This window comes from Diabrotica virgifera, chromosome 8, assembly GCF_917563875.1.
Source record: "Diabrotica virgifera virgifera chromosome 8, PGI_DIABVI_V3a".
Taxonomy (NCBI): domain Eukaryota; kingdom Metazoa; phylum Arthropoda; class Insecta; order Coleoptera; family Chrysomelidae; genus Diabrotica; species Diabrotica virgifera.
In genome coordinates this window covers 116,419,540-116,446,075 of record NC_065450.1, presented here as the reverse complement: position 1 = coordinate 116,446,075, position 26,536 = coordinate 116,419,540, and the positions used below count along the sequence as shown (strand labels likewise).

The 26,536-nt window shown below is 32.6% G+C and overlaps 1 protein-coding gene across 1 annotated transcript in view; it reads right to left on the bottom strand.

Moving 5' to 3' along the window:
* The window catches only part of LOC126889707 (succinyl-CoA:3-ketoacid coenzyme A transferase 1, mitochondrial), a 37,440-nt gene extending 21,366 nt beyond the window's left edge, over nt 1–16,074 (bottom strand). Inside the window, exons 1-4 of the mRNA XM_050658240.1 lie at nt 15,795–16,074; nt 15,634–15,739; nt 15,094–15,320; nt 5,156–5,412 (exon numbers count right to left, since the gene is read on the bottom strand). Coding sequence (XP_050514197.1) covers nt 5,156–5,412; nt 15,094–15,320; nt 15,634–15,739; nt 15,795–15,875 — 671 coding nt within the window. The 5' untranslated portion in view covers nt 15,876–16,074. The remainder of the gene's footprint in view (nt 1–5,155; nt 5,413–15,093; nt 15,321–15,633; nt 15,740–15,794) is intronic.
* Nucleotides 16,075–26,536: the final 10,462 nt, after the last annotated feature.

Genomic DNA, 26,536 nt, shown 5'->3' with positions numbered 1-26,536 from the left:
TCGAAAAAGTACAATTTTTGAACCCGAATAACTTTTGATTAAAAAATAAAATAGCAATTCTGCTTACTGTATTTGAAAGTTCAAGTCAAATTCTATCTTTGTGTTTATAGCTTTGTTTAACAATAAAAAAATTAATTTTTAGCAATAAAGTGACTACAGCTGTTTCGGCGGAGTGCCTTTCTCAAGTGAGTCTCACAATAAAACACTGAAAACGTTTGTTTTCTATACTTCCACAATATTTATTATAACTATGTGACTACAGCTGTTTCGACAGAGTGCCTTTCTCAAGTGAGTCTCACAGTCTCACTTGCATTTCAACCTATGACGGTCGCGAATTCAATGGTTTTTGACCATCCAAAAAGTGCATAAGGTTGCTAATGAAGTTTTCACTTCAAAAATACTTTAAAAACTAATCAGTTATAATGATTGGAGTAGGAATAGTATGGCCTCTCATTCGCTTGATTCGCAAGCTCTCTCGGGTACACACTCTATCCCTCTCCAATCATTATAACTTTGGTGGAACTTATACACAATTAAACCTATAGTATATAAATTACTCATATCTTTCCGTAGCGATGACGGTCGCGAATTCAATCCTTTGTCCCCATCTAAAAGTGCACAACATCGCTAAAGAAGTTTTCATTTCAAAAATTTATTTCGCCGCAGCGATGACGGTCGCGAATTCAATGCTTTTTCCCCATCCAAAAAGTGCACAACGTCCCTAAAGAAGTGTTCACTTCAAAAATTTATTTCGCCGAAGCGATGACGGTCGCCAATTCAATACTTTTTCCCCATCCAAAAAGTACAAAACGTCACTAAAGAAGTTTTCACTTAAAAAATTTACTTCGCCGAAGCGATGACGGTCACGATGACGGTCGCAAATTCAATACTTTTTCCCTATCCAAAAAGTGCACAACGTCCCCAAAGAAGTTTTCACTTCAATAAAAATCGACCTGTTTCAGGATTTTTTCTTAAAGCCGCTAGCTTACGAAATAACGAATTTCTTCCAAACATTTGCTCCATACTATATACGTACAAAATTTATTTCGCCGAAGCGATGACGGTCGCGAAATCAAAACTATATCCCCATTCAAAAATAGGTACACTTCGCGTCATAAAAAAACTGGTACACTTTTCTTCCCAATGTAAACCTGTGTTCGGACTAGACACAATGGGTCGTGAATCACGGCGCTGTTGCCATCACTGATAGCAGAATTGCACTACATCTAAATACAAAAAATAACGTTCAAAAATGTATAAAGTTTTTAGACAAGTATTAAACAATTAAAAACACATTATATAAAAACGACTAGGTCCAGTCCTCGATGACCTGAATGACCAGTCAAATTTGACAAGTTGGTCAAAGTAAATTTTTAACGATGCCACGTCAATTAAGAGGAAAGGAACATTTTGACGCCTGTCAAAATTTTTAATGTATTTCAAACGTAATCAATTTTTTTGAATCCTGAGAAAACTAATAAGTATTTTTGATAAATTTAAACGCAGAATGAAAGAATACTTTATTACCGAGGGCCGAAAGTCCCTTAGAATGAATAAAAAGTTTCTTTTGAATGAGATATTTGAAATTACCAATCACACTAAATTTTCTCTTAGTTTTTCACCCCTGTAACTTATTAAAATAAAAATTATAGAAGTTTTCAGGGACTTTCGGCCCCCGGTAATAATAATCTTTCATTGTGCGTTTAAATTTTTCAAAAATACTTATTAGTTTTCTCAGGATTCGAAAAAAATGAATCTCATTTAAATAGCATTGAAGACGAAAGTTTGTACCCATCCCCTTAAGTAAGTGTGATAAAACGAGAATACTTTCGAAAATAGAAGATGGTTGGTCTGTCCGGCAACTGGCTGAAGAGTTCAATAGAAGCAAAACCACAATTCTCAACATTAAAAAAAGATGGGAAAACGAGCAGACTTTGAATAGAAGGAGAGGGAGCGGGAGACCAGTTATTACTACTGCCCACCAAGATGAAACATTATCTAATTATTTAAGAATGAATCCCTTCCATCCGACAAGGCAAGCAAAAGTGAATCCAAACTTTAATGCTTCTATAACTACAGCATTAAGGATAATTAAAACAACAGGAATGAGGAAGTACTAAGGAGAATACAGAACAGCAGAGAGATACTGGAATCCATGAAAATAAGAAAACTTCAATATTTGGGTCATATAACACGTGGTGACAGATATGAACTCCTAAAATTAATTATGCAGGGAAAGATTCAAGGAAGGCGCAGCATAGGTAGGAGAAAAATGTCCTGGCTGAGAAATCTCAGAGAATGGTTTGGATGCAGCTCAACTGAACTCTTTCGGCCTGTAGTGTCAAAAGTGAGAATAGCAATGATGATTGCCAACCTTCGTCGCGGAGATGGCACGTAACGAAGAAGAAAACAACAGGTTTAAAAAATTGTGCAGCTGCCCGAGAATACAAGTTTAGCGAGGAACATAAACAAAATAGAACCATTATTTGCTTTAAATTACGTTTTAAATGATCCTGTTAATTTTTGGGATCGTGTAATTTTTTCTGATGAAAAAGTATTCTAGTCTCGTTATGAAGGCCGTATTAGGGTTTACAGACCGCCTCGAAATAGGTTTAACGAAAACTATATTTCGTTAAGTGATAAGTCCGGACGGTTCTCTATAAATGTTCGGGCTTGGATGTATAGAGAGAAGGTTTAGGAATGTGTTGGAGAATTGAAGATTGAAGAACGATTCAATGCTGGAAATTATTTACATATTTTAGATGTGATGTTGCCATCAGTTAGGGAAATTTTCCCCAACAATAATTTTATTTTCCAGCATGACAACTGTTAAATCCACACAGCTCACCGTGTACGGGATTACCTTATGGAAAATAACATTGAAACTCTTCCATGGCCCTCTAAAAGTCCAGATATTAATCCAATAGAGAACGTTTGGGGACTTGTGGTCAACAAAATATAAAAATTAAATGTAATTCCCCAAAACAGAGATCATTTGTGGACCATCATTGAAGAAACCTGGGAAAACTTGGCCGAAGATGAAAATTTAGCAGTAAATTTAATTAACTCAGTGCCTAGAAGCTGCCTTCTACATTATTTAATATACATACACATAATATATATACGTACAAAATTTATTTCGCCGAAGCGATGACGGTCGCCAAATCAATCCTTTTTCTCCATCCAAAAGGTGCACAACGTCCCTAAAGAAGTTTTCAGTTCAAAAATTGCTTGAGAGGACAGGCAGGCAAGTGAAGCCGAGGAAGACCCCAACGCGATTAACCCCCAATGCAATGAAAGTCCCTTAGAATAAACAAAAACTTTCTTTTGAATAAAATATTTGAAATTAAAAAATCACACTAAATTTTCTCTTTTTTTTCACCTCTGTAACTTATTAAAACAAACATTATAGAAGTTTTCAAGGACTTTCGGCCCTCGGTAATAATGTAATAGTTCATTCTGTGTTTAAATTTTTCTCAAAAATACGTATTAGTTTTCTCAAGATTCGAAAACAATAATTAAAGCATTTAAAAAGCATTGGACCAAGATTTTGTGCCTATCCCCGTAACAAGAAGATTAAAATAATTGATAATAATGACTTTATTGAGAAGACTTTTTTGTACTGGGCCTGATGATGAGTCATATATTGTAAGACTCGAAACCGGTTGCCCCACGATTATGTAACAACTAATAAAAATACAAACTAAAGATTGTGAGTATTGACTCAATTACCATATCCAATTGTATTCTCTTTTTAGTTTTCTGTATCACAAAAATGTATGTTATACATTGTCTTATTTGTTTCTTTCTACCATCCTATTGTTGTTCGAATTTATAAGTTGTTATTTCCTTAACCCTTTGAATGCCGATGATGTCTATAAGAATGTCATATCGTTATTACTGCCGAGTGTGCATCACGTCTTCAGGCGTCATATGCAAATAAATATGCACAAGATTCGTTTAGAGGTTAGTAGTTTGATTTTGACTGAAACAAGTTGTATTTCTATTAAGTACGAGGCTAGAAGTGTATTTATAACGTCAGTTTAGATTCATATTATGGATGAAGCAATTCCAGGGCCATCTCGACCAAAACACTCCAATGTAAATGCAACGAAAAATCGAGTTAGCACCCAGGTCGCGTTAGGTATATTTCATCAGCAATTAAAGGGTTAATACACTTTGAAAGTTTCTAAGGTGCTATATGTTCTTACAGTGCTCTTTAAAGTATGAGCATTTCAATGTTCTACAACACCTAAAATGATAACCCTCATGATAATCCTATCAATTATCGTGTGATTCTATACTGCACTTATTTACAGTTGAGTCCGCGAGTCTTTACACGTGCGTCATCATTTAAAGCATACGAAATAAGTCGGAAATCTATTTCACGCAACAACAACTGACAGAAAGTGGCTACTGTTCCGATTACGGGTTTTATTATAAAATTTGACGTTATCAAATATATAAAATGTCAAATGTAAGTCTTGCTTCAAAATTTTTGTGCAGAATTACAGCTACATTTGAAGTAGCTTAATAAATTCTTTTATTATTATTGATTAATAAATAAATAAACAATTTATAAAAAAATTCAATAACATATTTTATTTTTGTTATTTTATTTACTTTGACGGAAATCTAAACGCAATCATTTCTTTACTGTGTGAATGACGTTAGCTTTGTATGTTTTAAATATTAATTGCCAAAATATAATTATTTACCTTAAAATTTCAAAGCCCAATATAAAATTAGTTGTAAATACAACTGTTTGTGTAATATAAAGAAACTTCAAAACGCAAAAATTCGACAAAACCCGCAAAAGATTCAACTCACTGACAGCCACAAAAGTAAACAAAGCAGAAAGTCAAACAAATTGTGCTTAAAATATGAAAACATACCCAATCGTTTTTTTGTACATATCTCTTTTCAATGCACTGAGTCTAGATGGTTCATAAAAATAACATGTGTTTTTACTTAATAACAAACGGCAGCTGGTTTGTCATGAGTTTCATGCGTGGAAGAGAATGATGCTAGATAAAAAGTATGTGTTTTATCTCGCCAGGTATTAATGACGCACGGGTAAAGACTCGCGGACTCAACTTGTAAAGATGTTTTTTGTAATACATAATTTATTAACTGACTAAAATATTTAAAATACCTGAATAAGAGATTGCCCGCAGGATCTGCCTTCCATGCTTTAATCAGTGCAAAGTCTCCAGTGATGGCTTCTTCAAGAATGTAAGACCTACCACCAAATGTTTGAGATTCTCTTGGTTTGCTAGCTATTTCAATTTTGCCTTCCTTACCATATTTAATGGGGGCCCCACCTTCATGTACAAGAGTTCCATATGCTGTTGGAGTAAAAAATGCTGGAATACCTGCGCCACCTGCCCTTATCCTTTCTGCTAAAGTGCCCTGTGAATTAAAAAAATATAATTTTATCAGCTGTTTCAAGAATACAAAAAATGGGAATATAAATCAATATAGAGAAAACCCAATATATATGTATAGGAGGAGAGAAAACTGAGTTACAACTAGAGGATGATATGGTAATCGAATCAAGCTCTGATTATGTATATGTTGGAACGAGAATCCAACAAAGGAGGACAGAATTCGAAATGGAGAAAAATATTTGCGAAAGGAAAGAAAGTAATAGGAGCTTTGAACTTACTACTTTGGTCAAACACCATATCAAAAGAAAAGAAAACACAGCCATATAATAGCATCTTTAAAAGCGTGGTACTGAATGGATGTGAAAACTGGCAACTGAATAAGCAAACAGAACAGAATTGTTCTCTCTGGAAATGGACTTCTGATGAAGATCGGCCTGCATCTCCAGAGTCTCACACGTAATGAATGAACGAGTACGAGATATTATGAATAGAAAAACAAACATAATTGACGAAGTCCAGGAAAAGCAACTTTGTTGGTATGACCATATTCAAAGAACAGAGGAACATTGACTCCCAAAGCTGATAATGGAATGGCAACCCTCGGAAAGAAGGAAAAGGGGCAGATCGAAAACTACCTAGATAAGTGGAATCCAAAAAGCAATGTCTGAGAGAGATCTACGACCAGGAGATTGGACAGATCAACATAGCTGGAAAATAGGAACTGGAAGACGCGGGATGCTATAAACCGGTGTTATGTATATATAATTTTATCAGTAACTGGGCAATTTTAAACAAACTTATACAGACAGAGCATATTTTCTTAGGTGAGATTAACAAAAACTATATTAAAGTATTATTGGAAAATGTGTTATTAAATGAAACATTTCTTGAAGAATCTAAATATATGTGATGTTTGGCAATAATTATTGAGTTGAAACTGTTAACATCTTTATTTAGAATTTTTTTTTAATTTGTCATTTCCCTCCTATAATTTACTCTCCTTCCGCATCCCTAAGAAAAATCCATATTTCGTTACAATTCATGACTCTTGACAAAAAGTCCGAGTCCTTTTGGATGCATTCTAGGGTATGAGAATTACTGTTTTTATAATGCATTTTCTGCTCTGCCATTAGAACTCCGGGCAACAAGCTTAGCACAAACTTTCCTCGTGTTTAGTTCCACTTGCAAATGTATCTCAAATAGGGATGGCGGTGTTTGACAAAACACCGGTTTTCGGTTATACCGTTTTTTTTGCTTGCGGTTATAACCGACTAAAAAACCGGTTTTTCCAAAAACCGGTTTTCGGTTTTTTAATCCAATAGGTTACAATGTCACATTTACAAAATACATCTTTCAAATGGGATTTAAAAAAAATAATATCAACATAAATATTTTACTTAAAAATAAATTGGATAATGCAATTTATCTTTTATTTTTACTACCATCAAAAAAAATTATCATGTCTGTATTACTTTTAACACGTTTGTATATTTGTATAATAGGTACATTTTAACTCATTTAATACTTCCTGTATGGGTGTATCGTTTTGAAAACGTAGGGAAATCCTTGGAGATTTGTATTTGTAATCGGTAATTCGATATTCATAGTCAGAACATTATGTAATCAGAAAAAGTCATTCACTCACTTTCAATGTCAAGAGTCAAGTGTGAAAAATATATGATGTTTGCGTCTACCTCAACCAGATCACTACTTATGTAAATATTATGATTACAAATACATTTTCAACGAAATATTATAATAAAACATAATTGTTTCTGGCTGATATGAGTTTGCACTTTTAGTTTGCTTCTGTATTTATAAAATAAAATTTGAATTATGGTTTTGTTTGGAATAATTACTTGAGAATAATAATTATGAGTGGGATCCAAAATAATACCTAACCTAATCCTAATCACCGTAAAAACCTAATAACCGGTTTTTACTTTAAAAAGAAAAAACTGGTTATAACCGGGACAAAAAAACAACCGATAAAACCGGTTATTGCGAAGTAAAAAACCGGTTTTAGGTTAAAACCGGTAGGTTTTCCCATCCCTAATCTCAAAGTTTCATTATTAATATCCACATGGTCAGTAATGGCCCTAATATGCAATTAGCACTTTGACCATTTCAGTCATATTTTTACCTCTCAAGTCACAGGCCAGCCAAAGCACTAATCATCTTCTACATTCTCCCTCCCCTCCTTTGTACATCGAATTCAGCAACAGGTTGACTGGGAAAAGTGCAAAAGATATGAGTTCAATATGAGTTCTTATAGAATAATTCTGAAAATATGTGTGAAAAAAATATCCACCCCCAAATTAGAGAAGAAAATTAGAAGAGAGCAAGTAAATACTCATTGGCCAAATAAGTAACACAATATTTAATACCTATTTAAAGTAAGTATTTAATTTAATATATTAGAATTATTGTGAAGAAGTGCTGTATAAAGAAAAAATAAAATTATGTATATATAATAGCATTCTGGAGTTTAACATTATGAATTAGTAACTTGAATGGGACTTATGATGACGGACTTATGATGACGCATACGGGTCATATTACCCGTATGTACGTCAATGGTGAATATCTTCTTCTTCACGTACCATATCAGAATTATCCGACGTTGGCAATCACCATTGCGAAGGCTTCTCGATCTTTTGCAATATGGAATAATTATTGTCCTGCATTTGATATGAGTCCATTCACGAATGTTTTTTAATCAAGAAACCTGTTTTCTTCCTACACCTCTACGACCCTCTATTTTGCCTTTAAGGACCAGTTGTAATATTAATGGTGAATATAAATTCTTAATTTTATGTCAAAAAATGCGCAATAACTATCTCTAAAAACCTACCAAATTTTATTTGCATATCTCAATGGTTTTTTCTGTTTTAGAGCAATAAATAAATCGTCAGTTTGTAAGAAAAAATTCAACATCTCGTATCTCGGAAATGGAACATTTGCGGACATATATGTTTATAAAGCAAACAGTCATTATTTTTTTCATGCAGAATTACCCCTTAAAGTTTGTCGCACTTATTTAGAAACACCCTGTACTCAGGGCCGCATTCTCTAGTAGTCGCCCTTCAAACATGTACCATTTTTACGTATTTTTGCTTTTGCCGCTCTCTCATAATTTGCCGCTCTAGGCAACTGCCTATATTGCCTAATGGATAAAGCGGCCCTGGCTGTACTGATGAAGAACATGGCTAGTTGTTAAAGTACCTAACTTTTTTTATTATCCAACATAAGCGGATGAATAAAAAAACAGAATGTTAAAAATGTAAAGCAATAATTGGGTTTTAATTTCAGTATTTTATAAATGCTAGAATATTCCACAGGGTGTTGCAAACTTTGAGAAAAAAAAAACACAGTTTGATTGGTTTACCTACCCAGTATCAGTGCCGGATAAAGGGGCGGGCGAGCCGGGCCACCGCCCGGGGCGCCAAAATTTGGGGGCGCCAAATTTTGAGAGACGCCGATATATAAATATAATATTTTTATATTCATTATTTTTTTAGACTTTATAGATTATCTTTGGGCTAAGATTACTCCTAAGACAATTATTATTGAATAATTGTAACAATAAGAAAACTATTTCTAGCTCACAAAAATTCTCTAATAAAAATAATGCAACCTAAAAATTGTTATGGCTTTTAAAGGTCATTTGTCAGGTAATACCTATCACTTTTACGGTAACAATGTTATACATACGTACTTAAAATACACGAAGATCAGATTTACGAAGTATCAACAAATTTATGAATAGTCAGTGATATTATTATACTGGCGCTTGGCATTATAGCCTCAATGGTTAAATAGTTTTGTCTTCCTGTTCTGTAAAATTATCAACATTGTCGTGTGTCCGTGGGTGTGTAATTTGAAACAAAAAAAAAACAAACTGGGTATGTATGAATTAGAAATGACAAGTTCTTTTTTATATGAATATAATAGAAATTTATTTCGAATACTTTGTAAGCGTTAAGATGTTTCACTTTTTGCATAAAACGGCACGACCGACGGCGACGTATGGAAAAAAAAAGGAAGAATAGATTTTTGTATCACAAATTGAACGAGTAATTCCAAAATGATTTTTTATTTGAAATATCTCAGTGGCGTACTATGTTTTTCTTTAAAAAAATTCAGACCATTACCTGTATTCGCGCCAACAGTAAATATAAAATTCTTTAAATTTTATGTCAAACAATGCGAAATAAATCTTAAAACACATTAAATTTCATTTGCATATCTCAACCGGTTTTAGAGCAATAAATAAATCGTCAGTTTGTAAGAAAAATTTTAACACCCCATATCTCGGAAACGAGACAGTATGAAACGAGAAAGTATTTGCGGACATACGTTTATAGAGCAAACTGCCATTATTTTTTCATATAGAATTACCCTTTAAAGTTTGTCGCATTTATTTAGAAACACCCCGTGTATATATATATATATATATATATATATATATATATATATATATATATATATATATATATATATATATATATATATATATATATATATATATAAGGATTTCCATAGTTTTCACTGTACTATTTCACTCAACCGTTCTCTTCAGTTCTTTCTGTTTTTCAAGTCCCCTTCCTTCAGATTTCTTTTCTATTGCTTCGTCCATTTTATCTCTGAAAGATCTTCGGGATCTGCCTCTCTTCCTTCTTCCTATCGGGCTCCAATCTGTTATTCTGTTTAACGATTTTGGTCTGCTCTTCTGCCATGTCCGTACCAGGTTAAGCCCTTTTGTTCTATGTAGTCTATTATCTCTTGAATTCATTACCATTATTTTCTTAATCTCTTTGTTTTTTTATTCTATGTCTTCTACAGCTTCTCCTTAGGTATTCCATCTCTGTTGCTCTTATTTTGCATTTGGTTTTCGTATTCTTTATTCAATTTTCACACCGATTATTCAGAATACTTCTTGTCATGGTGTTATATATTCTTCTTGTTGTTTTTATACTGATGTTCTTATCCCACAGTACCGGGTTTAATTTTACTATGCAGTCTACTGTTTGTCCTAGTCACTCGATATCTAGAACCATAGCTTGGTTCTAGGTATCGAGCCATAGACCTATCCATGAGATAATAAAAAAAATTAATGAATGATTTTATTTGAATTTACATAGATGATTGTAAGGCCAAGGATATTACAACAGCTCTAACATTAAGAGAAAAAATAAAGGTGTCACTCACTCAATTTAGTTATTGATGATGCAGTTATATCTTGAGCACAATCAACATGTTTTTTTGGTATTGTAGAAGGTTTATACACATTTTTTTCTGCTTATTGACAATGTGCATTTATCTTTTACCTCGCTCCTTCGTCGCTTGAACTTCAAATGTGCTCGTTATGCTATGCCCCATGTTGGATAAGTTGTAATAATAAGTATTGTACTATCTTTTAAATAAATATATTTTTGCATAGTTCTTTATGGTAAAATTTTGCTTTTTTGCTATTTGTTTTATAGTTGCAGTAAATTTGTATATTCTTGTGTGAAGGGGCGCCAAATTTTATTTTGTCCGGGGCGCTCAAAACCCTAAAACCGGCCCTGCCCGGTATACAATGAACATTTACCTATTTAGCAGCAATATTTTAACAGCGATATTATTAAAAAATAAGGCTATAACATATTAAAAAAATTACTTAAATTGGACAACAGGTTTAAGAAATTCGAGACTTCAAAAATGACCAATTTTGTGGGCCGCCCGTTTTCTTTGACGAGTTATAAATTTGTAATCTTTTAGTGTTTTGAGTGGACCTTTTACTGAAGATCTAAGTACCCTTTCAGACTAAGACACTGGTGGCGGACACCGGTGTCAGACACCAGTGTCTTAGTCTGAAAGGGTACTAAAGATGGACAATAAATTGTAGTATCCAAAACTGGCTCGGTAGTGCTTTTGACTCAATAAAACAGATTGTAAGTCTGAATTTTATTTCTTCAACTCATTTAATTTTAACAATTTCAAATTAAACTCATTTAAATTAATATTTTACTCAATTTAAACTTTTATTTGAAGAGAGCTTCTAACACGGAAGTCAAAATGTCCTTATTAAAGAGTTCATTTTAGAATTAATAGTTTATTGTCAAAAGATATTTAAATAGGTAAATCAAGACTCCACAGTAACAATTTCTGGACAATATAAACGATCCTGTTGTTTAAATTCTACAGTGTAGCAAAGCCAAATGGAATAAATTCATCATTTCGTAAACCAGCGATTTTGAGAAAAAATCCCGAAACAGGTTAATTTTTATTTTTAAATTATGATTTTTTGGCATATATACAGTATACTCTCTCTATAATGAACACGGGTATTATGAGATTTCGCTTATAACGAGGTACATTAGGTGTCCCATGAAATTCCTATTGAACTATACCTCTATCACGAGGTATATTTGGTTATAACATGGAATAATGAGATCGCAGAACATGTTTCTTTACCTGTTTTTGGCGCGGTGGTGTCTATAAATAAATACCCCAGCTGCCTGTATACAGAAATTCCTAAAATCTGTGTGTTTATCGAGGCCAGTGATCTAATAAATTCCACGTCTGTCAGCTTCTTCCTATTTGTCCACCGACTCTTTTTCAAAAGCTCCATTCAAACAATATATAACATCTTATATTATAGAAAACTACATATTCATATTTATGCACAATATTATTGTTGGCTGATATAACGAGATCGGCTTATAACGAAGCAATTAGTCTGCCATTTCAGTTCTCTTTATAGAGGGAGTCTACTGTATCATATTAGTGACGTCATCCATCTCAGCGTGATAATGTACTCAATGATTTTTTTAAATGAAAATAGGAGTTGTGTGCTAGTTCATTTAAAAGGTTATTCACTTCTCTATTCAGTAATATAAACATTAACATTATTTATAAAGGGTGTCAAAAAAATTTTTTTTTTAATTAAATTAATTAACACAAAAAGAAGAATGTGTGTGTTTATTTAATTCAAAATACATTTTACTGCTCTCAGAATCAGATGTGTATTTCACAATTAAACATTGCTTTTCGCATAAATTAAATGTTCAAACTGTCAAGAGGCAGGTGGGTGGCAGTATGAAAACTGAATTTATGCGAAAAGCAATGTTTAGTTGTGAAATAAACATTTTTTTCTGATTTCTGAGAGCAGTAAAATGTATTTTGAATTAAATAAATTACACACATTCTTCTTATTGTGTTAATTAATTTAATTCAAAAAAATTTTTTGGACACCCTGTATAAATAATTATGTTAATGTCTATATTACTGAATAGAGAATTGAATACCATTTCAAATGTGCTAGCACACGACTCCTATTCTCAAAAAAATCATCAATTACGTCATCACGCCTAGATGGATGATGACGCCACTAGTATGACATATATGCCAAAAAATCAAAATTTAAAACCAGGTCGCCAGTTTACAAAATAATGAATTTATTCCATTTATTCCACACTGTATCTAAACAATATTTATATAAATAAATAAACATTTCGTTGTAAAACAAAACAAGAGGCGTCTTATATATTGTTTTGTTTTACAACGAAATGGTTATCAATTTCTATTACTTTTATTCCTGTTTGGAGTAAATGTTTCGAGGACCTTAAGAAAGCATTTGACAGGGTCAAATTAGAGGATGTTATCCATCTATTGTAAGTACGCAAGAGAGGTACCTTTAGGAATAATTAAAACAATCGAAAATATCTACCAGAACAACACAATAAAAGTAAAAGTAGATGAAGAACTAACTGAGCCAATTGAAGCTGGCAATGGGATAAGACAGGGAGATTCCCTGAGTCCTCTACTGTTCAACCTGATCATGGACGAAATAATAAAAAAAGAAAGAACAAAAAAGGATACCAAATGGGGAAAAAACAACTTAAAATAATCTGTTATGCAGACGACGCATTTCTAATCTCTCAAAGTGAGATACGTATGCTGCACGAATTTAATATAACTGCTAGAAAATTTAACATGTTAATTTCCCCAAAAAAGACTAAATGCATAGTTATAACAGCAGATCTAATAAGGTGTAAATTAGAGCAGGAGGGTCAAATAATAGAACAAGTCATGGAGTTTAAATATCTAGGCATCACACTATCTAGCTACGGAAAGCACGAAACAGAAGTGGAAGATCAGGTGAATAAAGCAAACAGAGCCGCAGGTTGCCTGAATGAAACAATATGGAGAAATAAAAACATCGGAAAAGAAGTGAAAGGCAGAATTTACAAAACAGTCATCAGACCAATAATGACATACTCGGCAGAAACACGACCTGATACAGAAAGGACAAAAATAATGCTAGAAACAGCAGAGATGAAAACACTGCGAAAAATCGATGGCAAGACACTGTGGGATAGAGCTAGAAATGCAGATATACGACTGAGATGCAAGGTGGACAACATTAATAACTGGGTGAAAAACAGAAGAGTAGAATGGAATGGCCACATAAGCCGAATGACAACAAATAGAGTAGTAAGGGTGGAGAGAGACGGTTCCCCAATAGGAAGACGATCAGTAGGAAGACAACGAAAAAGATGGAATGACAACTTCCTGGAGGCACATTGAAAAACAGACAGTCATGTCTACATAAAAAGAAGAAGAAGAAGAAGACTTTTACTCCTAACTGAGTATGCTGGACCATTTTTCGTTTGAATCTTCCCATGCTGGACAGGTGAGAAGTGGATGCAACTTTTAGATCTCTCTCAGCCTTCTTTGCTCCAGTATTCGTTGGTTTGCAAATTTTAGAAACCACGAAGGTGTTCCAGAAAACTTGATTCCAATAAAGTTTTATTTTTAATATTATTTTAATTTTGTTGACCTTTCCCAGCTGATGAGAACTTAAACTTTCACTTTAGTCGAAGTGGTGTGTCACATGCAGATTTTAAGAGATTTTTAGTGACCTTCTAAAAGTGATCTGTTATGAATAGAAAATCATTGTTATCAAACTCTATTTAAGTATTAAAAAATAATAATAAAAAAATATTACATCCTAGTATCATCCTTACACAGAATACATACAATTGTTATTCTGGCAAAGCTATGATTTAAACAAACTGGTTTAGTAAAATTTTGACATGTTCTTATCCTCTTTTCATTCTTTCTGGGGCATACGTGTAATACGAAACATATAATACAAATATGCAATAGGAAACTTAAACCACATACAAAAATGTATCCCACAAGAAGGTTTTTATTTTTTATTACTAGGTAATTTGGATCACAAAATTTACATCATTGAGACTAGTAATAGATACAAAAAGAGACATTGAAAAAAGATAAAGCATATGGAGACCGAATATAATTACAATGAAATTTCGCTTTGTGGGATACAAATGTATCCCACACCGGCCGGGAAAGGTTAAAATCAAACTTTCGCTTAAAATAAAATTTAATTTGCTAGTTTAGTTATGAATGTAACATAAGTGAAAATAGAATAAAAATGTAATTTATAAATAAAAATTAAAAGTAGATGTATCAACTTATGGTTTTCTTTCTATATAATTATAATCTGGTTTAAATAATGACATTGATAAGATTCTCCTTATCAGTAGGTATAGCATTGTAACTATTTATAAATGAACATTATAATAGTATTTATTCAGATTGATATTGAGTGCCACAAACCTTGACCTTGTATGTTAATATAAAAAGGGGATTAGCATGTAAACAAAAAGTTACTATTTTAATCACTTACCTGTGGAGTCAATTCTACTTCCAATTCACCTCTTAAAAACTGTCTTTCGAATTCAGCATTTTCTCCCACATATGAGGATATCATCCTTTTGACTTTTTTCTGTTTTAACAAGAGTCCTAATCCAAATTTATCAACCCCAGCATTATTTGACACAACTGTTAAATCTTTGGCTTCATGTTGTAGTAAGGCAGCAATGAGATTCTCAGGAATACCACAAAGTCCAAAACCTCAAAAATTTATAAATTACATTTAATATAAACAAAATAGAGAGAAGTACATGTTTATTATGTAAAATAAATACCATTGTTTAATTATATGTATATATGAACAATATTTTTGTGTGTAGATTACTGCAAAACTAGAAAAATAGTACATTTAATTCACAATTTACTAGTTTTTAGTACTTTATGTAAAAAGTAAGGAATACAATTTTTTCTGTTACACTCGGTTTTTTTAACAGTAGCACACAACTTCTCTAAATTATAAGACTGTAAACTTTTTATTCCATACATATACTTTAATTATAATTGTAAAACTTACCACCAACTAATAATTTTGATCCACTTTTTATATCTTTAACTGCTTCGTCTATAGAAAATATTTTTCTCCGGTTGGGACTTTTTGTTGAAAAACAACATATAGTAACCTATAAAAAAAATTATTACCAAAAAATAAGATTTATAGAAAAACAACTTTCTTACCTTTGTTAAATTTTGTGATGTTAAAGATCCTTTATAAATTTTTAAACCTATTGCTTTTCCTAAAACTGGAGACTTGAACATTTTGAATTTAAAACTAAAATGCTACCTAACTAAACAAAAATAAGAACTCAAGATGCGATCGCCGAATTTAAACAATACAGATATAGCTCGATTATTTGATATTTGATAAAGCTAGTTAAAAACACATTTTCAAAATTACAGATCATTAAAGGTTATCTGGAAATTGTTGTTTTTTGGGTTCTTTTTTTTTAAGTATGACTAGTTGTCAAACTGCAGGTAGAATAAATTTAAATTAATGGGATGAAAATATCTTTTAGTTAACTATATATCCATGAAACTACTGTGTATATAAATATTTGTAAATTATTGTTCAAATTCTAAAAAAAGTAACTATAAATTAACATAAGTATAAGCTGACATTAATTTTAACCCGGGTGTCGAAATAATAGCCACAGAAATAATACTCAGAAATATGCAACCAGAACTACGTCAGTGTAATTTCATAACTACAAGTTTAAATATACAGAGACGGACTTCCACGATAATAAAAATAAAAATGTTTCCTTAGGTAGGTACTATTGTACTTGTACTATGTACTATGTAATAATATTTAGTCTATTATATGAATATTCAGTAAACTAGAAACTGTTTTATATGTGTTAATTTTTACTCGGTGTCTTATATGCCAGAACAGTTAAAATCACAAACTCGAATATTTTGGGCATGTTATACGACACCCAGAGAGCTAGTGCAATTTGCTACAATACATTTAGGTACTCCATTTAATAATACAAGACAAGGTAGACGGAAGAAAAGGGCCAGGTCGAAGAAGAACGTCATGGCTTAAAAACCTGAGAGAATTTTATAACGTATAACAGATCCTCTGCATCCCTTTTCCGAGCTGCCGTTAACAAAATTACTATAGCCAATTTGATAGCCAACGCTCGGTAATCGAGCATCTACTATTTAAGCTAAATTTATTTAAAAAAAACTAAGTTTTCAATAGTAATACCATTAGTGATTCAATTTTCGCGATAAGTCTGTCGATTTATTTCTAAACGAAACTGAGTTTAGAAATAAAAGACAGACTTATAAGATAAATTAAATCACGAGTGATATTTTATTAGACTATTTCACGAACAAAGTGATAGGTCAAAAATTCAGTAGAATGAGAGGAAGGAATTTAATAATAATACATTTGATCTAGGTAACCCAAATCTACCCATTTTTTGAATAATTCACAATTAGTCATAATCATTAAATATTTATTATAACTATAAATAATTTGTTATAATTATTTTTTACCTATAACAATAAATAGTTGAAGGCCCAGTCTTTTAGAATGAATGCTAGTCTTTCGTCGTTATTTTCTGCATCTAATTTGTAGTTGCGATCCACACAGAACATCATAAATTGTCTCCATATATAAGATTTAGATTTTCTTGTGTTACTCGGTATATTTTCTTCAATGTTTTGGTTTATAACTTCGTTTGAAGTACTTCTTCTTCTTTTTTGTTTTTGGTTTCGCTGCAAGGCGATTACCAGCACGATTTATAAGCGATCTTGACGTAGTCTGGTTCTAAGCCATACCAAAATCGCTGACTATGTTCTTGTAAGGAAGCTTTTGATGAGGTGTGATGATTATAATTAAATGAGATTAATTGGGTCAGGTTAAGTATGATTAAAAATTAAAACATAAATTAAATGACAAATAGCAACATAATATAACACGGATACATATAAACAGTTGAGCCTTGCAATTTGTAAGCTTATTTTGTTAATTGCTAGAAAACGCATTGCAGTTTATAAGCTTATTTGGTTAATTGCAAGAAAACGCATAATTACATTGACTGATTCTTCCGTTAAGGAACTTAGAATATTGTATATAGAGAGCGGTGTTTTGAAGTTCATGGAAATAAATTTTGTGTATATATCAAAATTAGGAATCACATTAATCGGGCATTCAAAAAAGATGTGGTTTAGATCCTCGAGACGACCACATTCACAAAAAGGATTATCTTTTATATTCATTTTATACAGATGTTGTTTTGTTAAACAATGGCCTGTGCGCATTCTAATGATGGTGGTAGTGTGTCTTCTATTTCTATATGGAAAATTTGAATACCAAGGTTTTGTAGGAAAGAAGTCTTGAATTGTTTTGTATTGCGAAGTCTTCTTCTGGACTAAAGATTTCCATTTTTCTTGGTACTCTTTTGTAATTTTTCCTCTGATGACTGATAGGGCATCCTGGGAATTCAGTTGTACTTCCATGGGTACATTCAGGTCTCTTCCTATTTTTGCCAGTATGTCAGCCTGGGTGTTACCAAATATATTAGAGTGTCCAGGTATCCAGGAAAGGAGAATTTTGGTACCATTCTCATTGGCTGAAGATATAAGTTTCTTTGTTTTTAGGGCCCTTATATCTGCTGAAGCAGATATGTTACATGTTTTAATATTGGTTATTGCATTGAGCGAATCAGAAAATATTATAGCTTTCTTTAGATGTTTTGTAGTTGCGACTTCCACCGCTTGATGTATTGCTATACTCTCTGCTTTGCTTATGCTTAGAGCTCCAGGAAGTCTTGAGGAGAAATTATATTCAATACTCGGGATGCATATCCCAAAACCTACCCTTTCTTTGTTTTTTGAGGCATCAGTATATATAAAGGTATGGTCTTTTCCATATTGTTCAGTAGTCATAAGGAATTTTTCTTTAATCATCGGGTCATATTTTTTGATATTACAATTTAGAATTGGAAGTGGATTCATTAGTGTATCATAGTCTAATTCATAGCATGGAAAATTTGGGCTTTTGTATATTTTTTTAAAATATGGAAAAAAATATTCTAATGCCGAAACCAAGTATGGTACATTATGCCTTGTATAAAAATTAGGTTTGTTTATAAGTCTTTTACGTATTTCAATTAGGAGTAATATTATGGGATGATTCTCAATAATGATGATTTTACTTAAAAATTTAGAGGCTAACAATAATCTTCTATGTTCTAGGTCCATTTGGGCAGACTCTGCCAAGATTGCCAAATTTGGTGTAGACTTCATGCACCCCAAACATATCTTAAGTCCCTCAAAAAATACTGCATTGAGTTTGTTGTTGCATTTTTGTGATATTGGGTTGAATAGGAAGGAACCATAATCGAGATGAGATCTGATCAAGGCATTAAAAACCATTAGGAGTGTTCGTGGGTCAGCTCCCCACCAGACTCTACATATTGCACGTAGGATGTTAATATTTTTCTTTGCCTTGAGTATAATATTGTCAACATGTAAGTCCCATGATAGATGCTTATGAAAAATTATGCCTAGAAATTTCACTTCATTTTTTAGAGGAATGGCTGTGTTGTTGATTTTGATTTCTGTTAGATTATCTCTTCGCCTACCCTTTGTGAACCATACAGCTCACATTTGTCTTTGGATAAGGACAAGTCATGTTCTGCAAGCCAGTGTAATGTGTTTTCCAATTCTTTGTTTATTTTACTTACCATGCTTTGGATATCAAATCCCTTAATATACAAAACCAAGTCGTCTGCATATCCACATATTTTAACTTCATTATTGCTAATACATAACAATTCTGCTATATAAATATTAAACAAAATGGTACTTAAGGGAGAACCTTGAGGTAGCCCCTTGGTTGCCATGAAAGGTCCCAAAAAGTCACCATCATTAGATCTTGAATATAAAAGTCTGTTCTGTAAAATTTTGAACACAATATTATTTATTGCAGATGGAATATTTCGAAGTTTTAGTTTACTATAAAGTTTGTATATATTGACATTATCATATGCTGCTTTGATATCAAGAAAGATGGCCAAAACCGATTGGGAGGATTCAAAGGCTTCCACAATTGTGGAATGAAGGAGGGTCAAGTTGTCAGCAGTGCCTCTTCCTTTTCTAAAACCTGTCTGATGGTTGGTGAATGAACAGTTATGTTCTAAGGACCAATCTAGGCGATTCTTGATTAATATTTCTAATGTTTTAAGCACACATGAGGATAAAACTATTGGTCTGAAACTACTGGCCAAGAGTGGATTTTTGTGTGGCTTTAAGATATTTATAACATTATGGTTTTTCCAATCTTCAGGAAGGTTGTCACCATTTAGACAATTATTGTAGATATTCAACAGAAAATGTTTAGCTTGTAGTGGTAGATGTTTTATCATAAGGTAAGGAATGTCGTCCATACCTGGTGCCGAATTTTTTTTATTATTTACAGCATTGTTAAGTTCCCAGATTGTAAAAGGGGAAACTTGCTCGTTTATATCGTCAAGCTCAAAATTTGGATCAATAAAAACTGCAGACATGTTCTGTAGAATTTCTGTTTTAATGTTATCTGCTGGGTTATGAAATGTCTGGCCGTAATTTTTGTTATTTGAGAATTTTTTAACTTTATTCCAGACATAGGTAGTGTTAGATTCCTTATTTAATGATTCACAGAAGTTTATGAATTTATTTCTTTTTTTAATTCTGAGGTTTCGTTTAGTTTGGGCGATTATACGTTTAGCGTTTATATAGTTCTCTAAGGAAACAGATTGTTTAAAGTTTTGAATTGCCTGTTTGCGGCTTTTAATCCAAAGTGAACATTCTTCATCCCACCACGGATTTGAAGGTTTACCCTGTGTTCTACAGTTTTTATAGGGAATTGAGTTATCTGCTACTTGATTAACTACCTCCAAAAACTCATTGTAATTAGAGTTTACCGGTAAATCAAGCATTCCTGTTATCATCCCAGTGTGGAATGTATACCAGTCTGCTCTTTTAATATTTCTCATTTTGTATGTTTGTGTATAGATGCTATCATTTTTGTTAAACTCACAGTTGTTTATTATGACAAAGGTGGGGAAATGGTTGCTATTTCCACAATCTTGTATGACACCCCAAGTAGAACATAGAGCCATATTATTACTTGCTATGGCTAGATCTACAGCGCTAAGATTATTATTAGGAGGTTGAAACAATGTTGCTGACCCATCATTTAGGATAATTAATTCTTTATCAAAAATAAAATCATAAATATTTTTTCCTCCCTTATTGGTAGGACATTTATCCCATAGGGGATGGTGAGAGTTTAGATCACCTAGTATAATTAAGTTTTCTGTAGGTATGTTTTCTATTGTTGAGCTCAAGAAAGGAAGAGTTATGGCATTATTTGTATTGGAGTAAATGTTTATTATGTATAAGTTACCAATTTTTGTTGTTATGTATTGGATTTGGTCTGAGTTGTATTTCTGAATTGTAGAAAAAATAATAGATTTCTTGATACAAGTAGCTACTCCACCATATCCGTCATCTCTGTCCTGTCTGACAACATTATAATACTTCAAAGAAAAATTAAAATCTTGTTTAAGCCAAGTTTCATTAATAGCAATTATGTCAGGGTCTTCTTTGAAAATTAAGTTCGTTATGTTTTCCCTGTTTGATTTAATACTTCTAATATTCCACTGAATAATTTTTAATTTCTTTTTTGAATTCATGATTATGTGATTTGATATATGTTTAATTAATTAAAATCAGAATCAGATTTATCCTCTTGGTCCATATAGGACTCTACGTTTAATCGGGAAAATAAATGGTTTTTAAGTAAATTTAAGTTTTCTGATGATGTATTACTAATAAAATTTAAGCATGAGTTTAAAAAGTCATTTGAAGAAAAGGTATCAATATTTTGAAAGTTTTGCGATGCACTGGATTGCCAGGCTTGATTGGAGTTTTGTGATAAATTAGCTGAGGTTCTTGATTTGAAAGGTTCTGAACGAGAAAATGAGCTAGTGGGGGAAGAGGTTGGCTTTTCTGGTCTTAATTGCTGTGTATATATACTTTTTTCATTTGGTTGCTTATCTTGACGTTTTTGCACGACTCTCCGTTTGTTGTCGGAATTCAGAACCACCTGTTGAAAGGAACGTTTTACTGTAGATGATCTAAAATTGTTTGTTCTTCGTTGCGATGGTTCTATGGTGTTAGAATTATTTGTACTGGTACTTGGAGTATTTTCTAATGGCCTGCTGTTATTTTTAAAATTTGGAAAATCTCTCGGGTTATAAATAAATTTATTATTTGAGATGTATGATTTTGGAATAGCTTCACTTGCCTCAAAAAATGTCAAATTTTCATACGCCATCAGTTCTTTAATATTCTTTTGTCTTGTATATTCTGGGCAGCTCTTGTTAATAGATTTGTGAGAGTCCTTGCAGTAAAAACATTTTGTCATGCATACGTCTTCATGTTTGTTTTCCCCGCAATTAAAACATCTTTCTTTCCCTTTACAGTTTGTTTTTGTGTGGCCAAATCTAAGACAGTTATAGCACTGTGTCACTGGGGCAATATATGTGTCCACTAGTCTTGGTATGCCATAAAAAAACACAGTTTTGGGCATAAGAACGCCTCGAAATGTAAATAGTGTCGTACCTGTGGGTTCATAAGAAGTTACTCCATCTTTAATTACTCTTCTATTTAATCTTTTTATATGTAAAATTTCAATGTCATTTACTGTATTGCAACACCGAAGAAGTTCTTTTTCATCAATATCTGTATCAATCTGTCTGACGATACCTTTGCAGGTTACGAAGTTAAAAGGTATATATATCTTGTATCCCTGATTTAGAAGTTGAGTGTTCTTAAGTAGCATGTTAGCCGAGTGAAAATTGGCAAATTCAACTGAAACTCTATTGAGCCCTTTACTATCTATTTTTTTAACGTCATTAAGTTTGAGGTTGAATATATCTCGAGCTATTTTAATTGTATTGAATGTGCCAATTTTTATATTCGGTATATTTGTAGATTCAAGATATACTACAAAAGGTCCATGATCTTTTTCGGAGTATGTATTAACCTTTTTTTCTTCCTGAGAATTATTGTCGGAAGTCTGATTTTGATTTTTTTCGGAATTATTAGTCATTGCAATTTTAGCCGGAGAAGAAGTATCAGGATAAGGGGGGACTGAGCCCCCCTTTTCCTCACTCATTGTAAGAAAAAACCAGTCAATGAAGTATTAATAACTAGAAAGCAAAAAGAAATAAAAAGAGCAAGCAAAACAGCATAAAAGAAAGCCGCTTGAAAAAAAAAAATATAAGCAAAAATGCTCAACTTACCTATATGCAAACACTTAAGCAACAACACCGGCGGTTGTTAGCTAGGTTAAGACCCTAAACTAGTGGCAAACTTTAACTGCTGCAAAACAGAAACTGTTCACACCTCGAAAGCGTAATGTCTAGTTTAGAAATATTAAATTTTTGGAAAATATTTCTTAAATTTAAAATACGCGGTCTGACGTTTCGTATTTTATTTGACAATTTTCGTTTGAAGTACCACCGAAACGACTCATTTTGACGTATACAGCTACAATAATTTTTTTAGGCAAACGTCAAGCTTTGCTTTGCGATCGGTATCCATGGTTACGTCGTTGAAAACACGAAGCTGATAGACCAATCAGAATTGAAAGACAGTTGGTGTTTTCGCGATAACACAAGCTGTCTTTGATTTGTGATTGGTCAGATTATGTGAAAATTTTAAGATGAGTGAAATAGTCAATCTAATACTATTGTTTGTTTTTTAACCAAGAGGAGTGATTCAAATTTACCGCGCTGTATTGCTTGTTTGTAATTGGTCCAACCGCAGGCAAGTTTACTCCACTGTTATAAAATTTTGACACTAATGACATTTATCAAATTTTGAGACTAGTGACATTTCATAGGTTAATTAAGTTATATCGGCGATTTTTGTGTTTTCTGTGTTATTTCTTTAATTTGTAGATTGTTAGTCTGCTTTTCTATAAAAGGCAGTTGTTTTTGGAACTCTTCAGCGACGTATTAATTTAATATAATATTTATGGATTACCGTTGAGGGTCGACTAGATCAACCAAAAAAGAAGATGTATTTGGTTATTATTCTAGTGACTTTTTTTAGTGTGAATCTGTCTTTTTAGTTTACTCCTCCTGGTTAAAAAATAAACTATAGCATATAAAACAACATCCAAAAATGTTACTCTAACATCCTACCAGATTGAAAACAATGGGAACCTTCTCTGGTAACACCTCCGACGCTTCTACAATTTGCAAGCCATAACGGATGCTGAGACTAAGGAAGATATGAGGGAATTTTACAATTTATAATTCATGTCCCATCTGCTCAGCGCGGTAAAGTTCCAACGAGAATGGTTCCCTTCGTACTCCAATCAGAGTAAACATTAAATCAAAAATGAATAACCATTTCCAATTTCGTTGCAACCCGAAACTATAGCCGCATCATTATTCCAGTTCAATCAGAGCGTGGAGCAAGCACCTCTACCGGTTTAGAAACTTATTAGTCTCTCATCAGGAAGCACATATGCTGCTCTCTCTCTGACCCAACTAGACAAACCCCGGCGTGCAATCACGGATTGCAACGAACGAAATGGCAGGGATGCCCCAGCGGCAATTGTTAGAAAAAAACTAAGTTTTCGATCTAATAACACATAAAACAACATCCAAAAATGTTACTCTACATCCTGTAGCAGATTGAAAACAATGGGAACCTTCTCTGGTAACACCTCCGAGGCTTCTACAATTTGCAAGCCATAACAAATGCTGAGATTAAGGAAGATGAGGGAATTTTACAATTTATAATTCACGTCCCATCTGCTCAGCGCGCTAAAGTTCCAACAATAATGGTTCCCTTCGTACTATAATCAGAGTAAACATGTAAATCAAAAATGAATAATAGTGCATGTGATGAGGCCGCTCCCGTCTGAAAACATTTCTGATTCGGTTTCTTTGCGGATTCCTATTCAAAAATGTTCCCTTTAAACAAATCTGAAGGGTGCCGGCAGAAATTTTTGGGCAGAAATTGTTTTTTTTTAATGAAACTATTTTTTTAAATAAATACGAAAGATCGCCTTTTTTGATCCAAAAATATTTTTTCGTTTTTTGGGTGATTCTAAACAAGAAAGTTATCTTGTGATTTTTCTCAAAAATTGATAGTTTTTGAGTTATAGGCGATTTAAAATCTGAAAAATGCAGAAATACGCATTTTAGAGGCTTAAAAACTCATATTTAAATTAGCATTTTTGAGATTGCCAAGTACTTAAATTATAGTTTGAACATTCATTTTTAAGATTTTGAAGAGTGATCGGGTCTAACTTCAATTTACACCGTTGTTATTTAATAGGGCTTTTCATTCAGTCATTTGTTTCGAGCTTCTGTCAAATGTCGTATAATCCGTTTATATTAATAACTATTATACACAGACTATACAACATATGACAGAAGCTCGAAACAAATGACAATCGATGAAAAGCCCTATTGTTAATTATCCCTGTTCATCCGATTTTTTTTGCCGGTGCGGCGCGCTCTATTTCAACAATCTCCTATTTTCCTTCAAAAAATATTTTTTTTAGATTCTTTATGACATTCTAAATAAAATAAGTTTCTTGTCATGTTTCTCAAGAGTTAATAGTTTTAAAGTTATAAGCGATTTAAAATTAAAAAAATGCAAAAATACGCATTTTCGGATTTTAAATCGCTTATAACTTAACTATTAACTTTTGAAAAAAATGACAAGAAACTTATTTTATTTAGAATGTCATAAAGAATCTAAAAATAGTTATTTTTCTACGGCCGTGCTTAAACAGCTACTTTCTAGCACGCATTTCGTTTCCGAAAGTTGCACTTTCCCGCACGGCGTGCGTGAAAGTAAATTTTCCCGCACGGCGTGCGGGAAAGTAGAATACCTTTAATATGGCATTATAATATACTATAACATGCAATAAACTAATATTTAGATATTATTTACTAATTGATTTCAAATGTATCTTAATCATTGTGTTCATGTTTTAATGAAATTAACGCAATAATTCGATGAAATAAAATTATTTTTACATAATATTTAAAAGTCAAATCAGGATACAATTACAATGGTTTTAAATCGTCGTTATGGAAACCAATATCGTCGTCGTGGTAACCCATTATATTGAAAGTTTGGTTTTGACAACCATGTCAAAGAATTAATTTGTGTATTTTCACTCCTAAATAAAAATTGATATGAGTATTTTTTGTGGCTTTTTTCCAAACGTACGGCCTTAGAAAAAATATTGTTCCTAACTCATGCGGATTAGTACATGCTCAAATATCGTACTAAGGTATACGCGCATATGCTGGAACGGAATTCTATACTCCCTTTGTGCTAGGCTTGCAATGCAATGCATGACTTTCGCTGCCTTCTCACAGACGCTATTTATATGGTTTGTAAAGAGTCTTGGTTCATCGATTATGATACCAAGATATCTAGTTATTTTTTTTTCTTGTTATTATTGCTTTCCCCCTTATTTGTATACTTGGATTTCTTTCAAGTCTTTCCTTTATAAGGCTATACGTTGTTTTTGTTTCTGATATAGTTAGTTTAACTTTTTTCATCCATTCATTTATATTTTCAAGTACTCCATTTGATTTTATTTCTAGTTCTCTTCTTGAATTAGCATCTATGATAAGCAGCAAATCATCCGCATACGCTATGCTCCCTAGAACTTCAGGATCCACAGCTAACCGTTCCAGCAGTTCTTCTAACATTATGTCCCAAAAAATAGGTCCACACACTGAACCTTGTGGACAACCTTTAGTTATATGTCTCGTCTTTTTATCCATTGGACAACTTAAGCTGGCATATCGGTCTTGACAATAGTTTCTGAAACTTCCGTACAAGTTTCTGGGGCAATGCATCTGTCGAAGTCTTTC